The following is a 15,062-nucleotide window of genomic DNA, read 5'->3' as shown; positions in this document are numbered from 1 at the left end:
GATTTGAATGTTAGGCCATCCATACCCAGCTGGAACTGCCGGAGAGACTGTGCTGCTCCAGTCATCTTCAGAGCAAGTGGGCATGGGGGCGTTGAAAGAGAGTCAGGAAAGCAGTATTCTGAGGTCTTTGCCCATTCCTAGGAGACCAAATCCCAGCTAGATTCTTGCTAAACAGATTCAGACATGGATATGAAGTCAGCAACTCAGCTGAGTATTTGTGAGAGCTCAGGAGAGGCCAGAGGTTGTACCCCTGTGATTTTCTTCTGATAAGGAGAAAGATGATAGAGCCAGAAGTTCCTGAGCCAACTGGAGCAGCTCTTGAATGATATCTTTATAAGCCTTGAAAACAGGTGGACTCTTAGACCTGAGTTGATTACTTTTCTGTTGTTATTTAACACTGTTTTATTCAGACATTTTTTACCTTTTTTTTTTTTTTTTTTTTTTTTTTTTTTGCTTATGAAAACTCAAATCCTGTGACAAAGATTAGTATCCTCAGTGTCATTTAACTGGTTTTCCGATACTGTGCTTTCTTTTTTAAGTGATTGACTTATTGTGTTTTATAATAGGGCCAATTTATTAAGGGACCTGATGTGCCAGGACTATGACCATTGTTTCACATGTATCGTTACCCATGTTCACAGTCACCTTGTGAGATAATATTGTCACCCCATTTAAAATAAGAAAGAAACTGAAGCTTAGGGAATTTAAGTAGTTTATCCAGAAGAGAAAAGAGTAGATTAGAAATCTGTCATTTTAAACTTGAATCACTGACATTCTTTGGAGAAAGAAAAAAAGTTAAAAATAAAAGAAAAGGAACTAAAACTTTGCATTTCCTCAGTCCCTCTTCTCTTTCTTCAAAGAACCTGTCATATTTCTTCCTTGTTTTACTGACTTTTAAATTATATCACTGAGTCAGATTTTTCTTTCTTATTCCCTTCCTATATATAGCAAACAAGTAAATCCAGGAGAAGACTGTGGATGGACAGGAGTCCTTCCTGAGGCAGAGGAGCATAACAGAAAACTGAGAGGGGAATTAGGTGGAATTCACTGGGAAGGGTCACAAGATAAATAGTGGGACGAGACTAAAGAAAGAAGACCAAGGATGAGATTCAGGCTGCATGCAGACTCAAATCAGGGTTATACAGCAACAAGTCTGGACAGGAGAGTTGTACAGAGGAGCTTTGGGATACTGGTGCATGAGCACATCAAAATGGCTTAGACTAGAGTCTTGTATACAGGACAAATCAAAGCTCTGAAGTGCCCAGTGTAGGAGGTAAATGGCAAATGGACTGATATTTGGTGTAGAATTCACCAACAGAACCGGTTATGAAAACTTCGACCCATCATCCATTCTTAGTGTGTGTATTAGTTGCCCACTGCTGTTATAATAAACTAGGACAAGTTTGCAGCTTATATTGATTATCACATACTTCCATGGCTCAGAAGTTCAGGTTGGTTCAACTGATTTTCCTGCTCCAGTTTTCACAATACCGAAACCAGAGACTCCTACTGGAAGATCCTGGGGAGAATCTGCTTTCAGACTCATTCGAGTTGTTGACTGTATTCAGTATCAGCAGTCAAAGAACCAAGGTCTCTGTTTCCTTGCTGAGTGTAAGCCAGGGGTCCTTCTCAGCATCTGGTGATTCCTGGTATTTATGGGCTCAAGATCCCCTGCCTCCACCCTCAAAGTCATCAGTGGTGGGTCAAGTCCTTCTCATTCTTCTTTGCAACTCTCTGATGTTCCCTTCTGCCTCGTCTCTCTGCCTTGCTCTTCTATCTTATCTCTTGATGGATGCTTTTGCCTTCCTCTTCCACTTTAAAGGATTCATATGGTTATACTGGGTACAACTGGAAAATTTTCCTTTTTTAAGGTCAACTGGCTAGTAACTAATTCCATCGGCCATATCCTTTTATAGCTGTGCCTTGATTAGTGTATGAGTAACCAGGGAACAGGTATCTTGGGGACATCTTTAGAATTCCACACCATAGTAGCACATTCATTGCACTCCCCCAAATCTGGATGTGTTTGAGGCAATGCCAAGTGTTAGCCTGAACTCCTGACACTTACTGAACCCTCTCAACATCACTGGGAGATTTGTCCCCCTTTTGCTTCCAGGCTGCTGATTGTCTTAGACCTGTCTCTCTTCCCATTCTATAAATCTTTCTCTGATCTTCCTCATTGCCTTGTCCATCAGCTCCACCTTCATTATTGACTGAGCCAACAGGGCGTTTTTGCTGCTCCATTGTATTCTAAAAAGCTTTCAACAAATTCCCCTGAGCCTTGAATAACCCCATCAAGCTCTGATGACCCTAGAATATCTCAGGACTGGGAATTCTGTTTACTTGTATTTTGTATTCTTTAGGGACCCCTGGGGAAACTATCCCTAAGCCCTTTTTTCTGACTAACATGTATAATTACATCAATTCCTTTAATAACTAGGAAGGAAAAAAATATAAGTGAATTACTACAGGTTCAATATCCTTTATCTGAAGTCCTTGGGACTGGAAGTATTTCAGGTTTAAAACTTTTTAGATTTTTGAAATATTTGAATATGCATGATGAGATGTCTTAGGGATGGTACCCAAGTATAAACATAAATTGCATTTATATTTTATGAACATAAAGGTGATTGATTTTATGCAATATTTATAATAATTTTACACATGAAACAAAGTTTCAAGGTTTGGGATTTTCCCCTTGTAGTATCCGTCTGTGCTCAAAAAATTTCAGATTTTGGAGCATTTTAGAATCCAGATTAGGAATTCTCTACTTATAATCCATCTATCAATAATCTTAAACCATTTTAAGAACCTATGAACCTATAAATCATAATACCAAGGTTTAGGGCACTCATACGCACAATTTAGTGCATTATTAGGTTCTTGTCAAAATGCAAATTGCTGGGCCCACACCAAAGTTCATCTTATGTAAGCTCCCAGGAATCTGCATTCAGCTTGGATTTCAGGAAAGTGTTAAGAGATATGCCCAAGTTTAGGCTGCTATTAAGTGGCAAGCTTCAAGCTGAAGTCCAGGGTGAAGAGTTACTATCTGTCTTTAGGTTGAAGAGATAAAATGAACATTTATAGGTTGATAAGGATTAAGGCTTGGCCAAGGCCTTACAAATGTGTCCCCACATATTTGTGCTGCCTGCCTCTGGGTACTCATCAGGGACACTTGGTTTTGCCACACTCCTAGGTGGTTCTGTATCTTTAGCATTAGGAACCCAATGCAGATCATCAACATGCCTTTTCCCTAGCTGCTCTGTGTGGTACAGCCAGCAGTTGATAGTGCCCCTCATTCATAGCTTCGTGGTACCCATAGCATGTTGAGAGTCATGTTATTTATTGCTGAATCAATTAATGAATGGGGTTGAACTCAATGCAATTACAAAGAAAGAGAATGAGCATTTATTAAGAGAAAGGGAATAGACACATCAGTGTTTATAACAGTGCAACTCACAATAGCCAAGATATGGAGCCAGCCAAGGGGCCCATCAATAGATGAATGGATTAAGAAAATGTGTTATACATACATAATGGAGTTTTACTCATTCATAAAGAAAAATTAAATTATGAAATCATGGCATTTACTGGTAAATGGATGGAACTGGAAAATATTGTGCCAAGTGAAATAAGCCAGACTCAGAAAATCAAAGTTCCAATGTTCTCACTTATATGTGGATGCTAGAGCAAAGAAAGGGAGGAAAGGGGGAATCAAATATCATAGAGACTGAGGGAAGATCAGACTGAGGAAAGGAGATTGAGGGGGAGGGAAGAAGGATGGGAAAGGAAATACAGAATGAATTTGACAGAATTACCCTATGTGCATGTTTTAAATATATCACAGTGAATTCTACCTTTAGGTATATCTCTAAAGCACTAATTACAAATATATAGATGAGTAGAAGGTAGACCAGTGGAGTAGAAGGAGGGAAATGGAGGGAGAAGGGAAAGGAAAGGAGGAGGCACTAGGAACTAAAATGGAGTAAAACTCTGTGCAGGTATGATTATGTCAAAATGAACCCAACCTATATATAACTGTAATGCACCAATAAAAGCAAGAGAGAGAGATAACAAATGAACAATTAATAAGTACTTTTTATGCACACACAGTGAGCACTAGGCACACCAGAGGACTAACTCTTGCAAACACATTGCGGCTTGGTGGAAAAGCATGGCATTTTGTAAATAAAATCTCATTTACTCCTTTCAGGTATCATGTACCCATTTTTCAGATGAAAAAAAAAAAAAAGCTCAAAGAGATTACAAAACTATCACAATTGTTGTGCTACATCAAAATTTAAACCCAGGTATCTTGCTCCCAAAGTATATCATCTTTCCATTTATATGTACTTCTTTTCTAAGCTATCACAGTATTTGGATAAAAATTTTATATCTATAATTTAGGATGTTGAATTATCCATTGTAGTTGTTTGCATGTACTGGCCACCATATGAACAATTCCCATATCTCTGAATATGGATTAAATGCTTTCTCTTACAGTTTTGCTCCATTACGCAATAGCCAAAATAAATAATACGTGCTTACCATTGCAAGTTTCCAGTGGGGCTTCCCCATACATTTGACTGTCCCGTCTAAACATTCAAAATAGACACACATATTTCTAAACACATTCCTTCTACATATGCTTCTTCCCCACTTCCTCTTATCAGTAGAAGCCATCAGCTGCCCTGTCCCAGCCTTCTCAGTCATTACTAAGCCACATTCCCCAGGATACTGCAGCCACTTTCCTTCAGGACAGCTCCTCAGGTGTTCTTTATCCTCCCAAGTGGTCCACTTGACAAGGACTCCCTAGAAAGTTCCATCGGAGGCTGGAATTGGCAAGGCAGGACTGAGGTTCCTATTATTTGAGATAGAATCAAATAGATTTAATGGTCATCTGCCCTTCTTTTTTCTCCATCTGCATATCAGATGAGATGTCAGGGAAGCAGAATCCCAGACCATACTGTCTTTGCCCTTCAGAGAGAAATATCTTTCACTAAGTCACTTTGCAACACCATGGCTCTGGTGTTAGTGATAAGCAGATGTTGGAAATGGCTTTGGAGGAATGTATACTCTGCTTCTCCTTTGATACTTAGTACTTCCTGTATTGTGATCCATGGAATAAACTCTTCTAGAACTCTTCTCAGGAATAATTCTGCCTCCTTTAATGATAGCTATGTTTTAGTTATCAGAAAAAGAAAAGTTTTGCTACCCACCATGTGTCCCTTTTTTTCTCCTAGCTACTAGCAAGCTCAAGAGTTAAATTTAGTGCTCAATTACATTGATTACCTCATTCTCAGTTTCTGGGTAGGGGGGCACCTCCCCTTTTCTACTGTATGATGTTTGAGCTCCTCTATGGAAAATTTGAGAGGGGTCCATGATATCGTTCTGCTTGAATACTAATGTTTTCTGGAAATTCTTATGGCTATCTGCTAGGGATTAAGTAAATTAAATCCAATTACATCACACCCCCTCCCACTTATGGATTCTTACTAATCGAGAAGGTTATTAGAACCAGTTATATTGTCAATATTAAAATTCAAAGCACTAGGTTTTCTAATAAATACTGATAGGGGGATACCTCTTGATTACAAAGTGAAATTCTACCCCCTCTCCCATCACACATTATCCAGACCTGATCTTCAGGAACCCACTGTGGATCAGCTGCATAGAGGATCATGACCTGATCAACTTTCAGTTGATGATTAGAGAGAGGAAGCCAGAGGGAGGCAGTCTCCCGGACTGGCTCTGGAAGAGAGCTCTAAGCAGTGGCCCAATCAGCTTCCCTAACATACCGACAGCAAGTAAGAGCAAGTGCACACTCATCCATGACTAGTAGTCCTGCCCCAGGACCACTGCCTGCCATGGCACAGGCTGCTCACACAGGGTGCTCAGCTGAGGGGGCTTATCTTATTCATTTCACAGCTTTTTACAATTATTTTTCCTAGATCGTGTGACTTTTTCTTATTCACACAAAGGCTTATATGAGTGACAGGGATCCAGCCTTTAACCCAGTCTCATATAAGCCATTTTGTGATGAAAAGGGTTTAAGTGTGGGGTTGGGGAGTTGAGAGCACATAGTTAGTGCTTTTTTCTCCTGGGGCATAGAACACATGTCTTCTCCTCCCTGTGAGTATTTGAAGAGCCAAGTGGTAAATATTGTCCAACTATAGTTGTATAAATTGACAGGGAAGGATAGGATATTGGGAGAGAGCATAGCATTTGAAAGGAGAAAATGAACTTTGAATTGTCACTAGTTTACTTATAAAACAAATATAAACTTGATGTCCACTATCTGCCAGGCCCAGCACTAGGCTTTGGAGACACTGCAGTGAAGAAGACAGGCAAGATGTGTCAGAACACCTGGGTTGTAGTTTCCATTCTCTGTGTTCCCTTAGGCAAACTGTTTCTCTGCCCGTGTAAAATGAAGTTCTCTATTGGCAGCATCGTTCATGTTCTCTCCCAGTTCCAGCATTCTTACCATATATTTAGGTCCCTGGGCAACTTCATGAGGGATGTTCCTTTACAAAATTGACTTGGGAAGAGGGATTCCCCAGAATTCTTCTCAGATCTATTCTTCCAGTTTTCCATCTGCCTGTGTGTTGAAATCAAAGCCACAGTTATAATCTGGTTGCCCAATTATTTGCCAAGAATAAGCCACCAGCAGGTAGCTATACTGAAATTAGGGATCCCCTCATCAGCATACTTACATGAGTGATTCAGAAGAGCAGCACTGGATGCTGAGTGAACAGGTGAGCAGGGGTGGGCTCAGGAAGATGCACACACACAGAGTAGGCCCTTCTACCATGAACTGAAGGCAATGGGCAGAATTTTTAACAGGGAGTAACATGATTAGATTTACACATGAAAACAATCTCTCTGGCTCCACTGTAGAGAGAAACACTGTTAAAATCAGGGAGATTTGCTATGGATTCCATCAGCAGTCAGGAAAGACATGGTGGCCTGAATTAGGGAAGTGAAGAATTCTGAAGACAGAGTACAGAGGATAGAGTCAGAAAAGGTAGGGGAAGTCAAACATGCAAGACTTGGAAACATTTAAACATGGAAAGGGAGGGAGGAGGCAAAAAAGGGAACTCCTATCTGTTCCCTGCCATAGCCCAATCCTGCTTAGGGGTAGAGTCTGGAGAGAGAAATTAAATGAAGCCAGAGAGGAAGGATAGAATCCTAGGAAGACCATTCACCTCTATTTTGTTGCAGACTGCATATTCACATCTCAAGAGCATACATACCATATAACCTGAGTAAATAAGTGTTATGTTAATTAATTTAATAATGTAAAAATCTAATATGAATTATAGGGTCAATGCCCACAAATTTCAGACTGAGCTTGATGAAACCATAGCTCTTGTTCTCTAGACATGTTCCAAAACAAGACCTGGATGAGTGAAAGATGTGAAGGTGAGACTGTGAACAAGTCTTGATGGCCCCCAAAACCAGCATCCTGTTCAGTACTGGAATATCTCAGAGATTGGCCTACTCCATATAAGCATCTGGTTCCGATTGACTTAAATGGGATTCCCTTACAAACCACAGATTCTAAATTATCCCTCAGTAGGTATAACATTTATAGGAGACATATTATTTTACTCTGAATACCCCTTGGGCACAATTACACTGAATTCTGACAAGAGCAGAATTCAGAATAAGATCATCTGGTACTAGAATGCCACTGTTCACATACTGATTGTAAGTCACAGAAAATAGGTATTTATAAGAAATACGCATTTTTTAAAATAAAAAATGATACAATTTATGCTAAGGAATATCAGACATTATCTTCATATTGTTTTTATTTTGTCTTGTTTTGGTTTAATTCAAAGGCAAGGCATTTTTAGGGGAAGGAAGGGCTATATTTTTCCCCAGGTCTACAGATTAAATGATTTAGTAGTCATTCCACGTTCAGCTCACAAAAAGGGGATTTGCATATGAACTTGTTTCTGCAAGAAAACACATTTGAACGTGTTCATAGTTCATGGGAATTCTTTCTGTCAATGGCAGCTCCTTCTGGCCATCTCCTTCTTATTTTTTCGTCCTCCCTACAGGTCACTGGATTGAAACTGTCTCAGGACCTCGATGATCTTGCCATCCTCTACCTGGCCACAGTTCAAGCCATTGCTGTAAGATACTTTAATGTCATTTTTAAGGAAACAGGGTTATCAGTGTACTCTGAGACACAAGCATCCCGAGATACACCATATGCTTTTGTGACAGTTTCTTAATTAAAGGAGAACTTGCCAAAAGGAGATGCTGGTCTCTCTGGAAGGAAAAGTTGATAAAGGTCCTTGCTTGATTTGCTAATAAGCTCACATAGTGAAGCTAAAAGGAGTTTAAGTCTTTGAGCGTCATGCTCATTGTTTGTCTATCTAATTCATCTTCTAAATCCACTTCAGTAGAAGCAGGCAGATGCCATGCACGCTGGCACTAGAAAAGCTGATATTGAGAATGTCTAGATTTATAAAACACATTGTTCATTTTGCAAAAGGATTCATTACAGAATTCCTTTAAATAGTAAGCTTCCTTAGAGCATAAAAGTGTTTTTCCATAACTGACTCCTTAAACAAGAAATTTGGAAGGGAGAATGTAAATCTTCAAAATATTAGGAGCTCTTATTAAACTAAAGATCCCAAATGAAAAGAAAATCCTAGAAACTCAAACATTGTCTAAGGAATTTTCTTATCTAGAGGTGACCACGGGTGGGCTTTAGAGAGTTCTAAATCCTGAAATCCCTCACAAAGGGTTGTATGGTACATGTGTAGAAAGTACATTTTGAGGGAGTTGGCAATTTAGGGCCTCCGAGGAGTAGGTAACTCAAAATAACAGTTAATCCAGTAAGGTTTATTCATTTCTGGAAAGAGAATGGGAACCAACAGAAAGGAAAAATCAGTTTACTGAATTTGGATTTAAAGATGCATTATTCAGAAAAATAACTACTTAAACCAAAGGGTGGTTAGTTCTCAATGGTACATGGACACAAATGATGTTCAATTTTTCTGTTTCTCCAAACAAGTATTTTTTATAACATCATTGCTTTAAGTATTAGAATCACATGCATAGTTATCTAGATCACCAAGCACATTTTTAATACTCAGGTCTGTCCAGGTGCCATGTCTGTACAACAGAGAACAGAACTTTCCAACTATTAAAGGAATATACCTTATTCAATGCTATTACAGAGGAGTATGGAATCAGCCAACTTGATAAAATAGTCCTTTCAGATTATATACCTCTTAACTGTGTCTTCCTGAAGCAACTTCTTATTGATTTAATAGTTTGGCCACTTCAGTGAAGTCAATCACACTATGTTTTGCATGGCCACTTGGTTAAAAACAGATAGTTCTGCCACCTATAAAACTGCTAGAAGTGATTAGTATGATGAAAGTGAAAACTTCCATTAGTAAAGACAATTATTTACTACTCCTCTTTGAAGGTGGCGATGATGATCCTAATAATACATACTAGAATTTTGGGGGAATTTATTACATACCAGGCTCTATGCCAAATACCACACACCCATTATCTGATTTAACCTTATGAAGTAGATATTTTAGTCCCCATTCCACAGATTAGAATCCCAAGCATCAGTGTGGTTAATTAGCTCAGGGTTATATAGCCAATACATGACAGAGCTGAAAGGGGAATGCATGACTTTATGAAATAAAACTAGATACAAGAAGTATTGAGGAATGTTTATTTTCTAATTTGTTGACATTATTATATAAAAGACTTTTGGCAGAATGAATTGCTCTCATTGAAATGAATAAGTCTGGAAAAGCAAAGCGGTAAAATGCTCAGTCTTGTGAGCATAGTGCTAAGAGGTAGATGTGAAGGACAAGGTCAAACAGAATGGGCCCAGAGTCATCAACTCATAGTAGTAATGATTGTGACCTCTTGGAACTCCAACTCTGTACCAGGCCCTGCAGTATCTAATCTACCCTGTGGCTTAGGACCATAACCCTATATGTCAATGAGATTGTCCTCATTTTACAGACAAGGGGCAGGCTGTTTGCCAGGGTCACACAGCCCGTGCATGGTAGCTGGAATTTGAACCTCTTTCCATCTTACTCCCAGTCTCCTGCTCTTTACACTTTACCATGCTGCAGTTTTCTTTGATCTATTTGTAAAAGCTACTTTGATGAAATAAACATTCAGGCATTCCCAAGAATAGTTTTGACTTAACACATATTAGAAAATATTGATTTGGCCCAGGATTTTCTCACAGAGGTCCCTTTCCTGGTAAGAACATTGTAGCAAATGTCCAAGAATTTGAAAGTGAGGTTAAACTTAATGCAGACTGGAGAGAAAAAAGAAAAGAGCCATCCATGTTGTCCCAAGTACCACACATTTAGAAAATCAATTTTGTATGTAATGGGCCTTATGGGTATTTAAAGTGATCCTATTTATTTTGCCCATTGTCTTAATGATCTTTGTATACCATGAAAGAAAGGTATTTCAGGACAGATTTCTCCATAATGCTTTATTATGGACTCAATTGAATTGGGAGGAATTCAGTCTGTTTTGCAAAAGTATCTGAGTGTGCTGATCCTTTAGGCAAAAAATGTGCTTCTAATGAAGCAGTCTGCAGATATTTTCCCATAATGTTCACCTTGAAAAATTATTTTTGTTTTCTCGGCCCTGAATATTGCCTTAATACCTATTTGTTGTTAATAAGTCAGATTTCTCTCTGTAGCAACACCCATAGTTGGTATTTTATAGGAATGGAATGAAATGAAAGAGAGAAAAGTTAGCTCAGGACTGTGCAAAACCCTCCATGCAATAAAATTCTTGTTCATGCTTCATTGAAAGACCTGTCAACTACCCAGTTCATCCATAGCCTGTTCATCTGTAGTTTTCTTTTCAAAACAGGCCCTTTAAAAGTACTATTTGCATTTGAAGTCTCTTGATTTGCATTCAGTTCTGTACATTCCCAGTGGAGTAGCCTAATTTTAATTTAAATTTCTCAGTGAAAACGTTTCTTCCAGAAAGGTGAGCACAAAATCATCGTGGCACAAAACCCTTTGGTGGGGAATTCCAGGAGGTGGAGCAGTACACTGTGGAGTCTGGGAGTCTGGGATACCAGAAGGGAATGCCCTATAAGGAACCAGCAGACTGGGAAATTCCAATGGAACAGGCCACACAGGGGAGAGAGGCTGTCACAGCCCCTCCAGGGAGTGCCTCTTGTTCAGGTCCTTCCTTTCCTTTTCCCAGGAAATGTGATTTGTTTTACCCTTGACAGAGGCCTGTTAATCATGTGGCCCCACGTCCCTGGTTTTAGAAATATCAGAAATATCAGTTTTGCATAGTATTCCTGTGCAAAGTGGGAGGCAGCTACACTTTCTCCCATATAGAAATATTGTCAGGCAAATTATATAGCTCCTAAACGGGTAACTATATGCTGTTCGCAAGATTGTTTTACCATTAGAAATGACATGAAAGGGCCTAGCAGAGTGCCTAGCATATGGCTAATCCCCAGAAAAGCCCTCTTCTGTGAACACCTTCCCGGCACTCCAGCACAGCTTCCTGTAGCACCAAGCTTGTAACACAGATATTACCATTTCATCGAGTCTCAGACCACACTTTTTATTTCTTTTCATGTTGCCATCTTTGGTATTCTAGGGAATTTTCAACTGAATGACTATGGTATTATTATTCCTATTTAACAAACAAGAAATGAGTCAAAAGATTAGGTATGAGAAATAGGTGAAATTCCTGAAGGTCAGTTTAGTTTTTTTTGTTTTTTTTGTTTTTTTCTTTTTCTTTCTTTAAATTCAAAACAAATGCTCTTAGCTGTTAAGGATCCATGTCCCTAGAGTAGTCCAGGCTAACCTGGAATCTATGGGCATCAAATGATCCCTGGGGGACTTAAAAGGCATCTGTTGACCCCATGAAGTTATGTTTAGTACCACTTTGTGTGTGACTTTTTTTCTGGGCAGGTCAATAGGTTTTATCATATTCTCAATAGGGTTCATGACCCCCCAAAAAGCTTAAGATAGAACATCTGGGGATAATCAGCCATAGTCAGTAAGCAGGATCTGGCCTTATGCAGTACAACGTGTTTTAACTTTCTAAACACACTCCATCTGTGGATTATCTTTGGAGGCCCAGGTTTCACCTAATCCATATTTTTAACAGATTCCTGAGTAGCTTCAGCAAACCCTAAAGACCTCTTGGCAGGAACTTGTTGTGCCCTTTGCTTATGACAGCCCTGTCCCTCATCATATACTTCAACTGGGATTTCAAATCCAGTGGCCCCCCATGGTCCACTGACCCCTGTCTACCTTAGAGGCACCCCCACCCAGCAGAGTCAGCACTCAAATAGCCTGGTCAAAGGAGGCGGTTGCACTTGCCCTACACTCACCCTGGAGTCTGAGGTCAGGGTGCAGCATGCTGACTGCCCAAACCTGGGCCTTCTTCTGATCTTCTTACCCTCAAGCTAAACTTCCTTTTCTTCTCTACGTGTTGGGGACCAACTGCTCAGCAACACTCACACATTTACTGAAAGCCATGACAGTGGCTCCCATCTTCTCTCCAGTCAAATCTGGCCTTCCTGGTAGCCTCACATCTGAAATCTTATACTTGGACCTTCTGGATCCTCCACCCTCCTATCTCCCTGACCCCCTGAGCTGTTCCTCTGTTCCTCGCTCCTTCTCAGCAATTCACTTCCATGCTCATGCCTAGGACTTTGCCATCTCCCAGAATCGCTTAGTCTCTAAACATTTCAAGGACTCTCTAGCCACCAAAAAAAAAAAAAAAAAAAAAAATCCTCTTCCTCATTTCTCTCCTGAGTCATCCTCAAATATCACCATGTGGCTGCCTCCTTGGGGTCACATCCTAGTTCATCTTCTTGTTTTCAGTCCTTATCCAGAAGACATTTGAATTTTGAACTTCTAGTTTTTTGAATTTTCAAATGAATTATCCTCAGCTATTTGAATATCTAGCCAAAAATAAAGAATGTTACATTAAAATTCACTTCCATATAGTAGAAAAATAGTCCTATTCTCAAACTGTATTGGCTTTTACTGAGTTTAGTAAACTCTGCAAGACAGGAATAAAGATAATTCACTTTAGGAAGACAGTAGGAGAGGAAGCCTGAGATACAAGGACTGAAATGACAAGTCAGTGAAGCCCTGAGCTACAGAGTGTGTGTTTTCTGCATCATCCCAGGCCACAGAGGGCTGACTGGAAATGGATTCTGGTTCCAGAAGCCTCATTATTAGAAAACCATTACCTGGTTTCAGGGGATAACAAAGATAATTGTAGCCTTTGTTGACCTGAAGGTTTACATTCTTGATGCAATTAGAACCCTCTTTCCTTGGTCCTGCTGCTGGACTTCTTAGGTATTTTTTTTTTTTTTTTTTTTTTTTTTTAGGAAACAATCTTTAGTTTCCCTTTAATTAAAGAGGACTGAGCTGGGTGCCACCAGTTCTGTTCATTTTGGAGCAGCATTGCCATCACTCCATTCTAATACCACATAGAGGCACAGGCCATGGTAGACTGTAATCAAATATTTGAGTGAGCTGCATTAATAGTAACTGTGCTAACAATGTCAACTGCTTTTGTCAGTGTCATGTAACTACTGATAAAAGTAAATGCTACAGAAATTGAGAGGGTTTTGGAGTCAGGCAGGCCCACATTGGAATCCCCACTCTGTGATGCAATTAACTGTGTCTCATAGGCAACACAGTCTCTCTGAGTCTGAGCTTTCTGAGATGGTGTGTGCAAAGCTATTGGTACAGTGTCAAGCCTGCGGCGAACACTTGGTAAATGTTCATTATCATTTAATTTTGCTATCATACTAATGGTTTCCTCTGCTTTTCCCTTTAAGTTTGGGACCCGCTTCATTATAGAGGCCATGGAGGCAGCAGGCCACTCCATCAGTACTCTGTTCTTGTGCGGGGGCCTGAGCAAGAATCCTCTTTTTGTGCAGATGCATGCGGACATTACTGGTAAGTGTGGGGAGGAGGAGAGAGTAATTTTAGGCTTGGCAGCAATTGGACATCACCAAGTGCTGGGCAGGTTGAGAATAGGAGCATATGGGTGATGTGTCAAGTTATTAAGATGACTGAGGTCTTTATGTTCATGATAGGGAAATTGATTAAGTATTGAATGAAATGAGAGAAGTCAAGAAGAGCTAGATCTTGATTCAAGTCTTTACTCCATAATTTTGAGTGCCTCTTATGATTCAGACATTGTAGGCAGTATTGAAGATACAAAGATGAATAAAGACATAATTTTTGCTTGTGCAGAGCTCAAGATCTATTGAGGAAGGCAAAGAACAAACAGACACTTTCAACATAATGTTTCAGAACTTCTGAGTAAGTAAATCACAGGGTATTTTGAAAACCCAGTGGGCACTTTGCCCAGTTTTGGATCTGTGACAGTGTAGGGCATGTGGTCTAGAAGAAGTGATTAGGATGCTGTCTTGAAGAAAGAATGCAAAGCCCAGATACTGTGGGAACTGGGATTTGGCCACAGACGGTGAATGTGAACCCAGAGAGCCCAAGATCCTTGGATTCCTTCTGAACTCATCAAAATCCAGGATCATAACACAATAGAGGGAATCCAGAATAATGGGCTGAGCCCTTTGTGACAAGGGAAGACAGTGGCAGAGTAGCTCCTTACTAAATGCCCCTACAGTCCAGGAAGTTTGCTGGTGGCATAGAGGCTGACCTGGGCTCCCATCTCTGTGGACCCAGTACCTACACCCCTCTTGTTGCTTCTCCTCCAGTGTCTCCTGAGATACCCCTGGGAGGGCCAGGCACTAGAACATGGAGAGTGGAGGCAAATAGGGAAGGATTATACCCTTCCTCAGCCCCAACTACAGCCTGATATTATCCCACCCTACCCTGTCCTCGATTACCCAGGATCCTTTTCTCTGACAGCTAAGCAGGTTAAATCTCTAAGTTCACTCTGCCTTCTCATATTCTGTTTCCCATCAAGGCCATACAGATTCCTGCAGATGACAGCTTTATCTAATGTGATAGATACTGTTGATCCCTGTACACTCTAAGATGAAGCTAAATAGGCTATTATCCCCATCT

General features: G+C 40.0%; 1 protein-coding gene across 8 annotated transcripts in view; it reads left to right on the top strand.

The window, feature by feature from the left end:
- The window catches only part of Fggy (FGGY carbohydrate kinase domain containing), a 409,535-nt gene that overhangs the window by 310,518 nt on the left and 83,955 nt on the right, over positions 1-15,062 (top strand). For all 8 annotated transcript variants that reach the window (XM_047521121.1, XM_047521094.1, XM_047521114.1 and 5 more), the window contains 2 exons: positions 8,067-8,141; positions 13,847-13,967. In XM_047521121.1, the coding sequence (XP_047377077.1) occupies positions 8,067-8,141; positions 13,847-13,967 (196 nt within the window). The remainder of the gene's footprint in view (positions 1-8,066; positions 8,142-13,846; positions 13,968-15,062) is intronic.

This window comes from Sciurus carolinensis, chromosome 1 (assembly GCF_902686445.1).
Source record: "Sciurus carolinensis chromosome 1, mSciCar1.2, whole genome shotgun sequence".
NCBI lineage: Eukaryota > Metazoa > Chordata > Mammalia > Rodentia > Sciuridae > Sciurus > Sciurus carolinensis.
The sequence above is the reverse complement of the archived record's forward strand: the minus strand, read 5'-3'. Positions and strand labels throughout refer to the sequence as shown.